Source organism: Psammomys obesus, unplaced genomic scaffold, assembly GCF_907164565.1.
Source record: "Psammomys obesus unplaced genomic scaffold, mPsaObe1.curated_primary_1811, whole genome shotgun sequence".
NCBI classification, from domain to species: domain Eukaryota; kingdom Metazoa; phylum Chordata; class Mammalia; order Rodentia; family Muridae; genus Psammomys; species Psammomys obesus.
In genome coordinates this window covers 24,720,409-24,740,178 of record NW_026585504.1, presented here as the reverse complement: position 1 = coordinate 24,740,178, position 19,770 = coordinate 24,720,409, and the positions used below count along the sequence as shown (strand labels likewise).

Genomic DNA, 19,770 nt, shown 5'->3' with positions numbered 1-19,770 from the left:
CAGGGGTTCTAGTTTATCTCCATGCATGGTCCTTGGTAAAGGTATCAGTTTCAGAAAAGACCCCTGTGCTCAGATATTTTGGTTCTGTTGCTCTCCTTGTGGAGCTTTTGTCCCCTCTAGGTCTTTCTATATTCCCCTTCTTTCATAAGATTCCCTGCACTCTGTCCAAAGTTTGGCTATGAGTTTCAGCATCTGCTTTGATACCCTGCTGTGTAGAGGAGCAAGGCTATAGCCAACATCAAACTAAATGGAGAGAAACTTAAATCAATCCTACTGAAATCAGGGATAGGCAAGGCTGCCAACTCTCTCCATATCTCTTCATCATAGTACTTGAAGTCCTTGCTAGAGCAATAAGACAACTAAACTAAAGGAGATCAAAGAGGATACAAATCACAAAGGAAGAAGTCAAAATATCACTATTTGAAGATGATATGATAGTGTACATGAGTGACCTCAGAAATTCAGAGAACTTCTTCAGCCGATAAACACTTTCAGCAAAGTGGCTGTATACAAAATTAACTGAAAAAAAAAAATCAGAAACCCTCGGGTTTCTGAGAAAGAAATTAAAGAAACTACTCCCTTCACAAATAGCCACTAGTACCTTGGGGTGACACTAACCAAGCAAGTGAAAGACCTGTTTGAAAAAAACTTCAAGTCTCTGAAGAAATAAATTATAGAAGATATCAGAAGATGGAAAGATCTCCCGTGCTCATGGATTGGGTAGGATTAACATAGTGAAAATGGCCACCTTGCCAAAAATAATCTACAGATTCAATGCAATTCATTTCTTTTTATGGCCCTGTTTACCTATAACAGGGTGCCTCTTAAGCCAGTTGTCTCTAAGTCCTGCTGACTTTGTTATACTTCCAATATGTGAAAAAAATTATAATAAATAGACACCATTAAATTAGTTCAAGAGGGTAAATGGAAGAATGAAAATGAGCAAAATACAGTTACATACATACATACATGAATATATATCACATAATTATGACATAATGAGTTATTATAATAATAACTCATTAAACAATAACTAAATAAACACTTGCTTAAAAATATCACTTTTATATGTTTCATGTCAAGGTATCTTGTGTTAAGAGAAGATATTGTAAATATTCAAGAATGTGAGTAAACAAAACAATTGGTCTTGGTAATGTTTGTGGTGTTGAATGGCTTCTGTTTATAAAATACATACATTTAAAATAATAGAACCAAAAAGTGACTTTAAAAACTGATCTGTTTTATAGATCAACACAATGAAAGGGCGTTATGTTATAATAAGACTCTCTAGAATTTGTTGGTGAGAAAGTTTAAGAAGAGTATTAATTAAAACCATTCCTCTCAAGAAGACTTCTATGACTATTAGGCTCAGACAGGAGTACTGTTTTGCTTGTTTGTTTGTTTTATTTCTTTGACCAGTTTTTTTACTGCCTGAGAATATCCATGGGGGGTAGGCGCAGAGTTCTTAGCTGATGCACTCTTTGTCATAACCATGAGTAGATGTGTCCCTAGCAACTAAGTCCCCTGCTACTGAGATAGACTATTGTTGACCCTGTCATAGTTGTAAGACCAGCTGGTATGAATAAAATCTAGTACTACATATGCATTCTACCACCCAGAAATATTCCTGGTCATAGCACTAATAATACTTACCAATATTTAGAAATTTTTCAGGGGGAAATTATTTGTTCCACTCTGTTGTTTGGATTCTGGGGTGTGTCTGCAGACTCTATGATTTTTCACTGTGTAACTTACATTAACAGAGAAACAACAACAACAACATTGTCAACAATAAAACATGACTAAAGGAACATTTTAAAGCAATTAAATTGAAAGCTAGAGGATGAATGAACCAGAATTACAACAAGAGAAATAGTTTTATGAAGCAGTACAAATAATGAGTAAAGAGTTGAAAGAAATGGACAATTATACAACAAAAGGGTTAGAAGAGATTTGGAGAGTAACTAGCTGAAATGATGCTAAAGTCAGTATGAGTTTAGGTTTACAAAATTAAAACAAATTAAAGAGAATGTGATATTGGCAGTAGACGGGGTTTTATGCCTCACTCCATGACGTGAAAACAGTTTTGGCCTTACTTGCCCAGACAGACTTGTAAACTTTAAAGTCCCCAGGAAAATCTGTAGCAAAAACTCCAGTGCGGAAGGTGTCAGTGCCATGAGATAAATGGTGGGAACCAGCTTAAATATATTTTTCTTAAAGCCTCTTCTAAGGCATGAGTATGTAAGGCACAGATCACCATACAGTAGATGGTCCCTTAGAAAAATCTCTTTATACCTCAGTAAAGTTAGAAGAATTTGAAGAAAAGTTGGGATTTCAGTGATGTGGTGTAGAGAGACAGAGTTATGGGAGTTCTTTCTTGGCAGCACATTCTGATGAGGTCTGTCCAACTAAGATCTCACCCTCTAATTATTTAAGAAGACACTTTCTTGGCTCTGTGGTTTAAGAACTGACACAGGTACATTTAATCTGTTCTGGAAGGTCAGTTATGTCCCTTAGAACTATGATTCCTTAGTTTCTTTGTGTGTTTAGGTATATATGTGGCCATGTATTTGTACATGTGTATATGCTTTCATATGAGAGGGGAGGCCAGGCATCATATGTCTTCCTCAATCACTCTCCACATTATTTTCTCAAGGTTTACTTTAGTTTTTAGTTATGTAAATACTCATGTATCTCGGTGTATATGAGATCTGCATGTCCATGGAAGCTAGAGATATTGATTCTCCTGGTGCTGGAGTTGCAGTGGGCTGTGATTTTCTGGACTCGGGTCTCAGAATCAAACTTCAGTCCTCTGCAAGAATGTTCCAAGTGTTTAACTGCTGAGCCATCTTTCTAGCCCTTCACCTTTCTGAGACAGGGTTTCTCACTGAATGTGGAATTTACTTGACTTTATTAGACTGATTGGCGAGCAAGCTCCAAGATTCCTCTTGTATCCTCCCCACTAGTCATAGGATGACCAGCACTTACCATTGTGCCTGACGTTTTTTTTCCTTTTTATCATTTTTAATTCATGTCTTTATTACAATTTATTTGCTTTGTATCCTGGCTTTGTCCGTCTCCCTCATCTCCTGCCAGTCCCACCTTCCCCCCCCCCTTCTTCCCCTATGCCCCTTCTCTAGTCCATTGATAAGGGTCATCCTCCTTCCCTTTATCTGACCCTAGCCTATCAGGTCTCATCAGGACTGGCTACGTTGCCTTCCTCTGTGGTCTGCTAAAGCTGCTTCATTCCCTGCCAGGAGGAGGTGATCAAAGAGCCAGCCACTTGCAAGTGAGTATATGCCGTGCATGTCTCTCTGCTTCTGGGATACCCCACTCAAGATGATCTTTTCTAGGCCCCACCATTTACCTGCAAATTTCATGGTTTCCTTGTTTTTAATAGCTGAGTAGTATTTTATTGAGTAAATGTACTACAATTTCTGTATCCATTCTTTGGGTGAGGGACATCTGGGTTGTTTCCAGATTTTGGCTCTTATGAATAAAGCTGGAAGAATCCTTGTCTCACCAAGACTCACATAGATTTGAAGCTTGTGAAGCTTGTGGCTCATTGTGAGGGATAGACACCAGTGTATTTTTTTTTTTAAACCTATTGTCACTGAGGCTTCTGTTTCCTTTCTCCTTCCCAGAAGCCCTTTAACTGGAGCTGTGTTTGGCTTCATTTAGTGTGTGTGTGTGTGTGTGTGTGTGTGTGTTTTACCTATCATTTTTCAGGCATCCTGTCACAACCTTCCTGTATTTGTAAAGCTCCTTCTCTTTCTTTTTGGGGTAGTCTGTTTTTTCTTGTTTTGAATGTTCTTTACTGGGGTACACGAGGACAGGTTTCTGTTCCTCATCTTTACTGGTTCAGTCACTGCAAACAGTGCAGAACTCTGCCTCTAGCTTTAAGATGCCATGAAGGTATAATTTATATTCACGTTTTATCTATTTCCCACATTGATTTCCATAGCATGTCTATGTCCCTGAGAGTTTGGATCCCAAGTACCTTTATTCTACATCAGGTCGCACCTGTGATTACTTGAACTATAGAGAGGAATGGTGTGTTTTCTTAGTGTTCTAAAATGGTGCAGGAATGAAAATAGGTCAGTTCTATAAGCACATGGCTTATCTTTAATGTAACAACATTCATTACATCAAAATATTTTATTGTTGGAGTGACACTAGATCATATAATCTAAAGTCCTGGTAATTTCTAAGGAAAAATGATATTGTATTTTTTATTTGGCAGAGAATTATCACATATTTAGGATAACTGAGGCATTCATAATGACTTGAAATGCATGTCTCCTGATAGGCTCTGAGGGAGGCTGAGAAGGATGCGGATATCATGTTTCATGCTAACAATCACTCACAGGAGGGCAACCAAGCCTGACAGAAGAGGCTTAGGAAGCTTCAGTGTGAGTTAGGCTACAAAATTAAGAGTAATTTTCCAAGAAAAGATGGAAAAAAAACCCCTCTCCAAGTAAAAGAATAGAAGAGGCCTGAAGACAAAGGCTGGTGCAGACTTCCAAGTGAAGAAAGCAGTGGCTGTGGTCAAAATTCTGGGGTCGGTTGTCTGGTCTTAAACCACTACAATAACATTATTCTTTTGTATTTAGACAAATAAGTTCTGTGTTTTTCTATATTGACCTCAAATTGGTGAGACCCATGACAGTTTTTATTTTATCAAACTTTACAAGGATTAAATGAAAGTGTAAACAAACAGCAATTTCCTCAAATTTCTCCTATGATAACGCACATCCGTGAAACTTAGAAAAACGCAGCTTTCTAGACAATTCCCTGAAGATTATGATTCAATAAGTCTGGGATGAGGACTAGACTGTACTTTTATCAAGAACTCCAGGTGATATGCATCCCTAGTAAAGTTTGGAAAATGCTGATACATAACGTTAGCATAGTTCCAGGCTCAGGGTAAGTACGCAATGTACTTATAAAGACAGGACTTGTAGAGGAAATCAATGCTTGAGGGTGAGAAGGGTATATGAGACTAGATATAGAGACAGGGCCAGGTCATGAAAAGACTAAATGTATTCTGCATTATGGAATTGCTATTTTATCTTAAAAGTGAGGAGAAGTCATTTAAAGGTTGAAAGCAGCAAAGTGCCTCGATCTGGCACTCATTTTTAAAAGATCCATCTGCCTTTGTTGAAGAGAGAATTGTAAATGAGCAAGACTAAAAGCTATATAAATCTACTTACAGGGTTGCTTCATGAAGTCAAATGAAAAAGTCAATTGAATTCAAATGCTGGAAATGAACTGGGTGATACTGAAAATCCAAATGGAGACCTGGCCCACTCAGGCCAGGTTAGGAGAAAATGGTTGTGCAGAAGGAAAGAATCCACAAAAGCAGAATCACAACAAAAAGTTGTCCAGAGAGACATAATTAAATTTTGAATGAATTGAGCTTGAGTTATTTCCGACTGAGTCCATTTGGCAACAGGAGATTAAATTCATAGGAACTTGGTACAGAGGTCTGGATTGGAGATCTATGTGTGGAAAACATATAGATTAGATGGTAATTGAAATCAAAACTTTTCCCCAAGACATTTAGTGGTGTGATCAAAGTCACAACCCTAATGATTTGACAGTAAACTGATGTTATTTGCCTAGCTTAAAGAATCGGTCAAAGCATGAGAATATTCAGTGTGGGCTCCTATTAAAAATACAGATAAACATCTTATATATTGTATTGTGTCTCCAGAAGACAATTCTCTAAGCTCCCACTCCATAGATGTATGCTTTCTTCCTGGCTAACTATTCTTGCTTTGGAAAGAAAAGGTAGAGAGGCTGGATGCAGTTGCAAGCATTTTCATATGCGATGTGACATATTATGAGCTATAGCAGCTGGTTCTGAGTAAAGATGATTGGGTTTCCTGGATATAATCATCTAAAGAACTAACTTTCCTCCAAACTCTTAAAAAACTTGATGTAGCTTGGATTAGACTTCACCTCTGTTTTCAATAGAGATGCTCATTTTATTTTATTTCTCTGCTTTAATTCTCAGAATGTTAACTGCTTGGCTAGTTAATTGGAACGACTCCACAGGTTGCCAAAATGACATATCACATGGTTCCCTCATCCATCTCTATTTCTTCTTCTAGCCAACCACTAAAAGGTGGGTGAATGGATAGTGATTGAGGAAATTTAATAGAAAGAAATTATATGCAAAGCTAAGCATCACTGACAGAAAAACTATGAAACAAGATGTATTCATGGACTGAAATGCTTTCTGTGTATTATTTGGGGGACATATTTGAACAAAATTGTCTTACAATTAAAATATTATCTGGTTGGACTTTATAGATTAGTGTGTACCTCTGAGTCCCTGCACAATTTTTACACATATCTGCAATACCCTTTTATATTAATTTTTGTGTCTACAAATTCCTGTTCTCCCTCCAAAATTCATTTCAAGATTGGCCAACTAGATGGGGGATAAAGTCTCCATTTCCATCAAAGTTCAATACTTTGATGTCCATCATAGACCAAAGTGCCTTTCTAAGAACTTTAAAGTAAATGTCTTTTTTATTTCCTCAGGTAAGGGGATGAGATGAGAGATGTTCCCAAGCCTTTCTAGCTCTTTCCAAAATCTCACTGGCTGGTTCAGCTCAGCTGTTCTGACCCAAACTCCTCTTCAAGCGGACTGATTGAAACTGGCTTCTCTTGGCTTCTGACTGAATTGCTCTGCTGGGCCTCAAACTAATTCTGGCAATAGGTTTTAATCTTTTGGATTCTTCTCATTCTCTGGCCTGTTCTGCCTTCACCTGTATCTAAATTTTTCTTTCTGCTACCTGTCTCTGTAAAACCGTCCCAGTGAAAAACTCTCAGTCAAAAGCTCTCTTCACTTTCCCTACACTGCTCTTAAGGAGCCTCTCTTTTCTATCTCGTCCTCCTGAGAGTTGGGTGTATTCTATCTCTAACTCCTTCTGTCAAATAGTTCTCTGATTTGTCACTTTGTTTGCCCCTCATTTAGATGTCACTTTTAAATATGACTGCTTCTTCTTATAAACTAACTTTGCTTTCATCGTTTGGGGATTAAAGGTGTCTGTAATCTAGAGTGTGTTTGCAGTTTAGCTGGATCACATGGACCTAGAGAGCCTTTGGATGTGATCCCTTGCCAGAGCAGCCATGTTGCTGAATTCAAATCTCTACACTTTAGAAACCATGCAGCAGAGTTCAAAGTCTCTGCGAAGCTCAAGGGCACATAGAGCTGCTCTGGAAGTCAGATTTAAGTCAGATAACACCAACTATGGCTCTAATCACAGACTCAGGAAAAGACCCATCATCACCTTGTGGACTCAAATACGAACATTTATGATGTTCATCTTTCCATGAGTGTCATTTGCTACTGGATCTAGAATGTTTCATTTCCCTTCTTTCCATGCCTTAAGTAACTGGCCTGTCAAACTTGAACTCATATAAGGATTCTGAAATGGCTTCAGGTGTAGCTTCAGCTACTCTCATTTACAGTTCAGGACATTTTTGCCTACAGGAGACACACTTGCTCTGCTTCTGGGTGTAGACTTTTTTCACCCCAGTTTTATATTTAACTCTGAAAGAATTTTCTTACCTATCCCCCCCCCCAGTGCAGAAACAATCATCAATCATTTCAGAAAGTGGCAAAATACAAAATCAACTAAAAAAAAAATCAGTAGTCTTTTTATATACCAACAACAAACACATGGAGAGAGATTGTGGACACTACAATAGCCTCAAAGTTAATAAAATATCTTGGAATAAACCCAACCAACAAGTTGAAAGGCTTCTATAATGAAAATTTCAAATCTCTGAAGAAAGAGAACGAGAAAGGCATTAGAACATGGAAGAACCTCCTCCCATGTTTATGGACCAATAAAATGAATATTGTGAAAATGACCATCCTACCAGAAGAAAATTACATATTCGATATAATACCAATAAAAATACCACAAAATTCTTCACAGAAATAGAAAAACATCCTAGAATTTATATGGAACCAGAGAAGACCCTGTAGAGCCAAAACAATCAGCAAAATGGATGATGATACTAATGGGATTCACATTCCAAATTTCAAGATATATTATGAAGCTACGGTAATACAACCAGTATAGTACTGTTGTTACAAAGTCAGAAATGTAGACCCATAAAACAAAATAGAAGACCCAATCATGACTATATGTAAAATGGCCATCTGATATTCAACAAAGATGCCAACAAACACATGCTGGAGAAAAGAAAGCATGTTCAACAAATAGTGCTGAGCAAACCTGATGTTTCCATGAAGAAGAATAAAATTATTCTGAGAATGAAATTATTCCTAGAAGGTCTTTGGATGGAAACTCTTGCCAGAGCAGCCATGTTGCTGAGTTAAAATTGCTGTACATTCCTCAAATAAGAGTGCCACATGGCAGACAAACTGAAGCAATGCTTGAAGTAATAATTACCAATAGCTTTCAAATTGATGTCAAACATTAGCTCATAGATGCAAGATGCTCAGAGAACACAAAGTAGGATAGAAGGCAACACTAGATCCAAACAAAAATATAGACAGAGCACATCCAAGCTTCAGAAAAAATGACATTAAAAACATGGGGAGAGAATGTACTTTCATTACAGAGAAGTAAGGATAAAGTCTCCATCAGATATAAGAAACCAGGTAAAAAAATGAAAAACAGTATTTCACTCTAGTAAAATATTTAAACATTGAAACAAAACTTACTAATCTAGAACTCCATATTCTGAAAAATAAGTAAAGTAAAATACTTAAATCATGAAAACAAAATCTCCACCGTTCTAGAATTCCATACTCTAAAAATTAATTTTTCATTTGTGAGAGAAAATTATACTTTCAGACAAATGAAAGCTGGGGGAATGGTATATAAAAATATGTCTTGCTGCATTTGTGTATTGTGCAGGCTTCTCAGGAGATCAAGAGGTACTAGATTCGCATAGGTAACCAAGATCAGATTGCCTTTGAAAAGACTGTCAACTCTTCAAAGATAGTCATAAGCACTGAGAAACAAAATAAAACAAAACAAAAACACAAGCAAAAACCTAAGACAAAACTACCACCTTTTGTATTTTTCTCCATTTTACACCCTTCCAATCCACTGGGTGTTGGGGCACAAGCCTTTAACCCCAACACTTGGGAGGTAGAGTCAGGGGGAAGCTCTGTGAGCTCAAGGCCACCCTGGTCTGCAAAGAAAGTGCTAGGACAGCCAGGGATATGCAGCGAAATGCTTATTTCAAACAAAACAAAACAAAACAAAACAAAACAAAAAACAAAAAAACAAAAAACCAAAACAGCACCCCCCAAAAACTCTAAAACTTCCAAAGTCCATTATTAAGATCCTTCTTATTTTTTATAATGGGTGTCTGAAAGAGCCAGCCAGTAGATACAGCAGAAGATACACTATTTTCATCCTGTTTGTGGGGCACTGTATCTCAGCGAGAGAGGACTTTTATTCATTAGCAATACTTCTGGTAAACAGGAACTAAATCATTTACACAGCAGCGGTTGTTTTTTATGGTGGCTAGTTTTTGTAACCTCACCATGAATGAACCAATTATTTTCTTATTCTGTGCCCAGAAGCACAGCATATTCCATTACTGATAATCACTGTGGCTAGTCCTGGCAGAAACCGTTCTTATGTTTCCTTAAAGGTAAGCAATGTGCCTAGAACAGCTTGAGACCCAGACAGCAGTCCCAAATTAGAAAGCTCTTCTAGAAGGTACTGCTGTGAAATTACTCACCGCAACACCCATTTCCCAACATTTTTCCAACACCAACAGCCCAGTAGCCAACGTACATGTGTTTAATGTGAACCGACAGGGAATTTCATTTGTACTAAAATTGTAGTATTTTGCCTAATTCAAATTTAGTTTTTAAAGTTTGAAAAAAAGGGACAGATGGGACTGTCAGATGTAATTAAGGGAGAAAGATACTTATTGTTTTAGACTGAATACTTAATAGAAGCATTTAACTAAACTGTTGAGTACCATTAAAGGCTAGTTTTTGGAAGGAAGCACCATTATTATTATTATTATTTTATATAACTGTTATGATGGGAGTTTTGCCTGATAATCACCAAAGGCTGAGTTTTCAGAAAGTGCCTTATAAGTCTAGACTTTGTTTGCTCTTTCTAAAAATAATGAACCAGCACTCCCATAAACACTGATTCATTTTTTAAAAGTTGTTTCAACAACATTCAGCTCACTGTTTCCTAAAGCGTAAATAACAATATCACTAACAGCAGATGAGATTATTTTAGAGCTTCCAAGATAGACTCAGAAAGCTTATATGTCTTATGTTTGAACTTATCATGGTAGATGATGTTGATTTGCTACAATCTAGGTTTTGCTTATAGGTGGTCCACAGACCACAGTGTGCTCTGATATCCTGGTCCACAGGATACATTCCCTCCTGCCTGAAACACTTGAGAGATGTCTAACACACATGCAGTGTCCACTCTTCTTTCATTCAGTAAAGATTTCCCTTATTTCCTGTGGTCCTCCAGTAGCAAAGAGAAGACCCAGAGGAGGCCTCTTTACCTTATTTTCTATAACTGGAGCTTTGCAAATAGATCTCACTGGCAGCCCCAGAAAAACATTTTTTTCTCAGCCTCTTGCCTACCACATGTTTTCCTTATAAACTAAATCTTTCCTGGAAGCCCTGGGCAGAACTGTTTTCAAGCGTTTTCTGCATAATTAATTCCCTGTTTTTTTTTTCCCCTCCTTGGGCAAACATATGGGCCTTTGCAACATCATGGTCACCGTGCATGGTGTACATGGCACTCAGCGACCTTCATTGAAGAGTTGCCAAACAAACAAACAAACAAACAAACAAACAAACAAAGCACCACTTTTGGGTGCACATAACTTTTCATTTGGAAATTATCCAAAATTTGTAATTGCAAAGAAGAGAACGAATTTTCCCATCTTTTTATTCTTGAGAAAGAGATGTTTCCAGTGTTCATCCCATGATGTGGCCAAAAAAAAAAGTACTGGTTGTAAATGCCCTCATATCATTGCAATTGGTAAAATGAAAAGACATTAGCAGTGAGTGCATTGATATTACCAGGTTTTATTTGTGTATACGGTAAGCGAAGGCTTGACTTAAACTTTCCATTCTCAGGAAGCCACACTGAAAATAACCACTGTTACTGTGGTTATTTTCAACAAAAATTGGTGAACCCAATTTTTGTTGTGGTTTTTCTAAGAAAGGTTAGTATGCTGGTCCAGCTGCAAAAGATTCGTATGTATCTATAGATATAAACTACAAGGTTTGCTTTCAATAGGTTGATGTAGATTGGTTGGTTTTACTGCAAGAGTTGCTCTGGGTCAGAGATACATAGATACACACATCTGTTTGATGGGAGGGCTCCAGGTGCAGAAGAGTCAATAAACATGAATATACCATTTTATTTCTTGACATATAAGTTTTATTTCCCATTTAACACACTAATAAAAAGCTGCATTTCTTCCCCCCATAGTTGTTTTGAAACACATCATACATGGCAAGATCTCACATTCAGTCCACTGATGGGGCAAAGACAGATAGAGAAAAGAATGAAACGAATCTAAATAATCATATGAAAAAAGAACATATTTTCCCATTTCTATCCCACACCCTGTACAAATTTGCTTTCAGATTTCAGGCTGTGTATTTAAAATGTTGGATGCACTAGAACCACAATGAAATGCTTGTGATAGCTAGCAATTAATGATGTCTAAAAGACTTTGACCTCATTCCTGGTCACAACGAAAAGTATTGATGGTAAAGAGTAATCTTTCACCAAAGCAAGACCTGGTATCAATCTTGAAAAAGTCATACACAGAATTATAGAAATACCTATAGGAGTTATATACTAAAGAAACAGAATCATTATCCAATTCTAAATTTTCTTAGATATTATTTGCTTTCATTTATCAGCTACCATGAATTATATAGTTTTTAAAAAATAGTGTAGAAACCATGTCACAAAGAAGAGGGGATGGAGATATTTGTAATCTCTTTACTTCTTTTCAAAAACTTTGAAAGCCTTACACAAAAATGTTTAGCGTTAGCTTTGAGGGAGCTGAGGAATATAATTAAGAACCTATAATGACACCGTGGGGGCAAAAGCAAGAAAATAACTTTCAGACAAAGAACCACTGAGACACTCCCTTAGCTGAGGTCTGAAGAGGGATAGAAAGAACAAGAATGCCCGTGGCTGTCAGCCTATGCCATGTGCAGTGCCAGCATGTTCCCATGTAGCCTGCTCGGTAAGGAAGAAGAAGAGGATGTCACTGGAACCTTAATAGTCCCATAAATTTCATGGACTTCCTGTACTTTTTATAGTGTTCATCAGTATTGACCCCAAGGCCTGCCCTGTAAAAAAGTACCAGGAGCTTTCACCAGTAAGCTTTCTACAGACCTCCTTAGAGAAGGAGATGCTATTGGTCCTCCTCCATACAGAGATATCCCACTACCAGGACTGCATTCAGCCACTTCTTTTATTCTCCAGACAGCCATGGTTACTCTACTAAGCATGTGAATTTCAGATGATGATTTTACAGCCACTTTGCACACGTCCATATATATTAGGGATCTCAGACTACTTTGTATGTGTGCCTATTTCAGCCAGTAGAGCCATTGCACTCTAGGCTGGCCAGTGCTTTAGAGGCCACAGTTGTTGTCTCTTTATGCACTTCCAGTATCCAGACCCCTGAATGGGAACACAGACTAGGCCACAGGTCTTAACAAATACAAAATAATTTAAATGTTTTTTGGTAATTCATTAGAGCATAGGAAACTAAAACTAGAAATTAATTAAAAACTGTAAAAAAATATACAAATATCTAAGGATCGAACAATGCATTTTGAGTGTCTATTGGATCCTTGAAGAAATTGGGGAAAAAATTAAAAAAAATAATTTTAGAAGGAAATGAAAAAGTAGTAAAACTTATCAGAAGATATAAGATGTAGCTAAGGCATTCTAAGAGAAGAGTTTATAGATGTAAGTACTCTCATTAAAAAGAAAATCAGAAAGTGTTTAAAATAAATATCCTAACAATACACCTTAAGGCTTTAAAAAGGCAAAGAGAAACCCAGTTCCAATAACAAAACATAACAAAACAAAACAAAAAACAGTGAAAATGGGGCTGTAATGTGATTCAGCAGTTAGTATCCTGTTATTTCAGTTTCCAGTACCCATGTCCTAAGGCTCACAGTGGCCTATCACCCTAGCTTCAGGGAATCTCACTCCCTTTTCTGGACTTCCAGGGTACATACATACATAGATCTACAAACAGATGCATACCACAGAAAAAGAAAATAAGCATCAGGGTAGAAATTAATGAGTTGTGGACCCAAATTAATTAAACTAGGGCTGAAAAGAAGAATATTACAATGATTCCAACGAAACAAATATTTCATACCTTCAACACTGTGTCAGACATCTGTGGTCTTTTATGCTTTCATATGAATTATGGGATTCTAGTGAAAACTTTGATAATTTGCATTTAAAAAATACCTGGAAAATCTAAAAGAAATGGATGGCTTCTGAGACACATATGACTTACCACGATTATATCAAGAGGATATAAAGACCTTAAACATATATAGAACATCTGTTTCTAAAAGATGAGCTCAGAGTCAGAAGGAAGCTCTGCTGAATTTTACCAAACTGTCAAAAGAGGTGAAGACAGTATTTCTTAGACTGTAGGCAAATTAGAAAAGGAAGGCACACTAACAAACTCCTGCTAAACCAGCATTATCCTGATGCCAAAACTGGATAACGCCACCAAAACAGCAGACAAATAAATCAACGAACAAAAAAATACAGACTAATTTTCCTGATGACAAAAGCTCCCAACTTGTGCCCACAGGTTTCCCAATATTATATATAATGCTGCATGATTAAGGCTCAAGGCAAGTGTCTGTTCTTTGAAAACAATTAAAACAAGATCTGTTTTTTTTGTTTTGTATATATTTACATTAATTGCATTTCTTGAAAAAACAATAAATTTACCATCTATTTAGAAAAAAAAAGAAAATAGATGTAACTTATTACAAAAATTCTTGTAAACTGAATTTAAGAACTTTAAAAAAATTATTTATTTATTTATTTGTTTGTTTATTTTTATTATTAGTTACATTTTGTTAACTCTGTATCCCAGCTGTATCCCCCTCCCTCATTCCCTCCTAATCTCACCCTCCCTCTGTCATCTCCTCCCTGCCCCTTTCCAAGTCTACTGATTGGGGAGGACCTCTTCCCCTTTCATCTGACCTTGTTTTATCAGTTATCTCTGTGGCCTAGCAGGACTGATCCTCCCTTGGGGGGTGAGGAGGTCAAAGAGCCTGCCATTGAGTTCGAAAGAAGGGGGAGTTAGTATGACGTGGAAAGGATAAGAGCTCCACAAGGACCAAATATATCTGGGCACAGGGGTCTTTTCTGAGACTGACACTCCACCAAGGACCATGTATGGATAAAACCTAGAACCTCTGCTCGGATGTAGCCCGTGGTAGCTCAGTAACCAATTGGTTTCCCATAATAAGGGGAACAGGGACTATTTCTGACAGGAATTTAAGAACTTTTTTAAAAAAAATTATGCATTCAGACAAAGTTGGTTTTGTTGTGGGGACACAGGGTGACTTCAATACACACATAAAGAGATAAATGTTAGTACAGCACACAAGTAAGCCATGCTAGGAATCACATGGTCTTAATAGACTCAGAAAAAGCCTATGTATTGTCTTATAATAAAAGGTTTGAAGAAACTATAACTGACAACATACTAAATAGAGCGAGACAGAGATTTTACTCTAAAATGAGAAATGAAGTCAAGGTGCTCACTCTTTTCATTCTTATTTAATATAGTGCTAAGAGCCTTAAACATCAAGATGGGAGATGAGGCATAGAGAAATTAATATGGAAATATGTATATGTATTAAGATGATGTTGCCTCAACAAAAACCTCTGCTTTGTATACTAAAATTAATTAATGTTAAAAAAGATTTCTAGAACAGGCTGACAAAACGAAATATGTGAATACTACCAGAACCTCAGCAAATTAGAATCACAAAGCTTCTTTATCTCACTGATACAGGAGGCTCAATAGACTACAGTTTTGTGCTATGGGTCCCCTCCCTAGGGTAGTGACCATGTAGGAAGATGAAACAGGCAGGTAAGGCTGTCCAGAGGTAAGCAGACATCTTGTTCACTCAAATAGGTTGCCTACATCTTTCACATGAGTTGAAGGCCAAGAATGAGAAAAAGTGATCCATCTTTAGGTGATAACTGCAACGGTGTCAGTCTATGGGGGTATTTCTTTAGCCAAAACAAATTTAGGGAGACAAAATTCTTCTTTTAATTTGGAATACTTGGGCTTACTGTTTTGATTTAAGTATGTCAGGCAATGTTGGGATTATCAAGTGAGTGAAGTCTCTGTAAGCAAGAGCAACAAAATTCTGCAATATGAAAGAAAAAATATCTTTGAAAATGCAAAGATTTTCCAAGCATGCTTAACAAATGCAGTCACGAAAAATGAGACCATGTAGGCAACTGAGCAGGAACATGTTTTAAAAACCTTTTACATGAAGCACAAGCCTTATTTTAATATTTATTTATGTATAGAAAAGTTTTATTCATCAGAGAGATTTGTTTGATACAAAACTAAATGTATTCTGGTGACACTCGTGAAAGCAAAGGAAGTCAGAACACACGTGCCGCAGAATGACACCTTAAGCCAGCCCTCTATCAGGACATCTAACAAGCTGACATTCAATGTGATTGCAGAAAGAATAGTATGATGAGAGAAGTTACCTGTTCAGCTTTAAAGACATTAATATATAAATGTTGCTGGTCAGGATAGGAGAATAACCAGGCTTTAGATAACAACATCAGCCACTGGACTTGCACTACAATTTAAGGCCAGGAGATTCAGTTTCTGTTCTTGACTCTCTGTCGAAGAATGCGTAGCCTTGACATCACTACATCCCAGTCAGCATAAGCTCCTTCCAGATGGCGAGTTATCTCAGTTCCTGCCTCATAGCTACGGCGACCATGAAGCAAGCGCCAGTTGTCAAAGGTTATCACATCACCTAATTAGGAGAATTTTTGTCATGAATAATTTGTATCTAATAGATTTACAAAGGTAGGAATTATTATTTACAAGATAGAAAAGATGCTTTTTGTTGCAAATGACACAACCCCCATGTTTGCATCTGTTGTACAACATAGTGACTGTGGTTAATAAGAATAAACTGTTTTCATTAGAAATGCAAATTACAAGAAAATGCAATATGCGAGATACCACAACTACTCAGTCCACACTAGGAAACAGCATGTTTTCTTTTGCAAACAAAAACTACACATTTACGTTTTTTTTTTTTTACTAGTAGACAATGCATTCTAACTTCCCTCTCCCTCTGCTTTCTCATAATTCTTTCTCATCCCTACCACTGCCTACTCCTATGACATTCCGTCCCTTTCCTAAATTCTTGAACTTTGATTTTTTTTGGTGACCCCTTTAGTTTTACCAAGGTCATCTTCGTGACTATTGGGTTGAAACTATACCCTGGAACTTGCTAAGGTCATCTGTGGGTATATGACCATAAGCAAAGGCTCCCCATACATACTATCACATTTAAACTTCATAGCTTGATGAGCTTTCATGGACGTGACTACATAAAAGGTTTTTCTCTGTGTAAAGACTTTGTGTTCTATTTTTGAAAACTTAAAAATAATTGGCATTTTGTTCCAAGAGCTTCAATTATCTATAAGGACAGTAAAATTTTTGGCTGATATTGTATATTCTTCATATTTTACATACACTTTTAAAAATGAAATACTGAAAAGAGAGCAGCATTTCATCTCTTCATATATAAGAAGACTCAAATTGAGGCATTTAACCCAAAGCTACTCTTCCACGAAACGGTGAGGCTTGGATTACAACTCCTATTATTTTTTGTGTATATTTTCCCATGATGCTTCTGTTTTATATGGTGTTGCTCCTAAAATAAATCTGCTTTGGCCACATGCCAAAGGCTTTATAGAGTTATCTAGTTCTATTTATAGGACTTAACCATGTCAAAGAAAATTTCTAAATACAACTCAATTAGGTGTGGTGTGTGTATGCCTGTAGTACCATTTCCTTAGGAGAATGAGGTAGGAATATTGCTGAAGCCTAGCTCAGGAGCTAAAGACGGGGTTTTATGATACAGCAGGAAGGGAAGAGGATGAAGAGAGGGAGAGGAGGTTCAGGGACTGGAGAGATGGCACAGAAATTAAGATAATCAACCTTTCAGAGGATCCTTGTTCAATATCCAGCACTCCCATTGTGGCTCACAACTGTCTGTAACTTCACTTCCCTGGGAATCTGATGTCATTTTCTGGACTTTGTTGGCATCATATTTGTGTAGTGCACAGAAATTCATCCAGGCAAAAAACTCAACATGTTAAAAAAGTAAAAATTTAAAAATAAAACAATTATAAAGAATGTTCAAATTGGCCAAACCAACAGCAAAGAGAAATTATGCCTTTTATTGCAAATAACATGCAAATCTTTGTGTTGAGATGCATTGTTCAGCATGGTGACTATAATCAATAAGGATGTGCTGTAGTCACTACAAAGGTAGATCTTATGTGTTTTTTTTTTTTTATGAAAACTGATATATATGTAAAATAATGTACACTATTAATTAACTCAATTTAACCATTCCATAATATATACGCATATTACTCATGTAATTTGGAGTGGAGTTGCAAAGATAATTCTGTTAAGCAAGCTAGAAGAATTTAAAATAAATATCTTTTGTAACCTCTATGCTTTTCTCTGTCTTGAGAGAGAAGTAATGCCTTTTTAGGACTTCGGCTATGTTCATGTTGTAATTTCTATACCATTTCTTAGAATCTAGTTTGTGCTCATAATGCTTTAATATAATATAGCATTTGGTGCAAGGGAAGATGGTATTATTTCTTAGATTTGAGGCATGGTGGCTTTCTATTGTTTGTTTGTTTTCAGGGTTTTACAGGGTAGCCATGTCTGTCCTGGACTTGCTTTGAATACCAGGCTGCCCTCAAACTCACAGCAATCTGCCTGCCTCTGTCTCCCTTGTGCCATTGTGCCATAATGTCTTGTGCCATTGCATCCAGCTCGTGGTGGCTTTTGTTAATAAAAATAAAGAAAATGACAAAAGAAGAGTTAAAAAAAACTTATTAGGAAGGTGGCTATCAGAACAGAAAATGTAAAATAGTCTTAACATTACACAGAGACTTCATCTGGCCTCTCTTTGAAGTATTCTTAAATGAGATGCTCTTAAATTTCACGTGATAGGATTTCCAAAAGAGCTCTCAAAAAGGACTGTTTTCAAGTCTGGGCAGTCAACAGCCTGGAAGTGGAGGTGTCAGGAGTCTGATATAAATTAATAGTTCGTTGGAGTAACAGTCTGGATGTCATTTTACCACACTCACCTGGATTCATCTTAAAGGTGTACTTGTATTCTTTGCTGTTCATGAGGTCAACAAACTCTTTCAGGGCAGCATAGAAAGGTTGAACTCTTTCAATGGGTACATCGAAGACCGTATCTCTGGTTGCATTGTTGAAATTGATGCGAACCACTTGGCCTTTATCATCCAGCCTGTTTTAAGAGGAAAAATCAATATCCGAAAGGGTTAATTTCTCTTGGAAGCTATGTCTGAAATGCAGCATACATTAAGACATAAAAATTAAATATGATGGGTTGATGTGGTTTAGATACATGTACACATTATACACACTGTACCTGTTTATAGCAAGCTAAAATCCCAAATAGCATCTTTAAAAAGTAGTATTTGAGTTTAGCTGTCAAATTATAATTCAGATTCTTGAGTTTCTAGGCACAGCGGTACACACTTCTCAGAGGATGAAGTGTGAGGGTGTCAGGAGTGAGCACAACATGAGTCGTATAGAAATATCATATCTCCAAAGGAGAAAATTTCTCCTTTGGAGAAATTACCATTACCAGAGAGCAACTTAGATTTATTTTTAAATAAAATTTATTCCTGAAACCTATCTTTTCTATGGCTTTCTCCAACCTCTCCAGAAACAGCAGCTTGTTGCAATCTCAGTCAGGGAGGCTGACAATGCAAGTTTCATCCTTAGCAAGTCTGTAGAGCTACAGATTCCCTTTATCACCAACTCTGCTTTCCCTTGCCTCGAGAGCATGCAATGTCCTTTTTAAACATTCATTATAATTTGGCTGGGAAATTTAAACATCCTGCTCTATTAAATCTAAGCTCTAGGAGGGAGGAGTCCTGTGTTTTTCCCAATGATGTGTCCCAAACACTAAGCAGTACTTTGGTTCCAATAAATACTTGCTGACTGAAGGAATGAAGTCTATGTATATGTAGGTCAGCCTAGAGTTTTGATATCTATGAAACAACTTTGTTTCTGTACTATTTGGCTAACTCTTCTGAAATAATACAGATTGAATCTAAAGTTTAACCCTTTCTAATTTTAACTGATATATGATTAAACGCATGACACCCTAAAAACAGAATGCAAGGCAATTCTCAATGAAAAGTTAAATCTGTATCATTTTATGCTAAAAGAAAAATAATTAAATAATGTTAAAGAAGCCAGACGTAGTGGCTCATGCCTTTAATCCCAGAACTTGGGAGGCAGAAGCAGGCAGATCTCTGAGTTTGAGGTCAGCCTGGTCTACAGAGTAAGTTCCAGGAGAAGAGAGAAACCCTGTATCGAAAATCACACACACACACACACACACACACACACACACACACACACACACAC

The 19,770-nt window shown here is 37.0% G+C and overlaps 1 protein-coding gene across 1 annotated transcript in view; it reads right to left on the bottom strand.

The window, feature by feature from the left end:
- Window positions 1–11,397: 11,397 nt before the first annotated feature.
- The window catches only part of Bbox1 (gamma-butyrobetaine hydroxylase 1), a 50,928-nt gene continuing 42,555 nt past the window's right edge, over window positions 11,398–19,770 (bottom strand). Inside the window, exons 6-7 of the mRNA XM_055599206.1 lie at window positions 18,450–18,616; window positions 11,398–16,078 (exon numbers count right to left, since the gene is read on the bottom strand). Coding sequence (XP_055455181.1) covers window positions 15,918–16,078; window positions 18,450–18,616 — 328 coding nt within the window. The 3' untranslated portion in view covers window positions 11,398–15,917. The remainder of the gene's footprint in view (window positions 16,079–18,449; window positions 18,617–19,770) is intronic.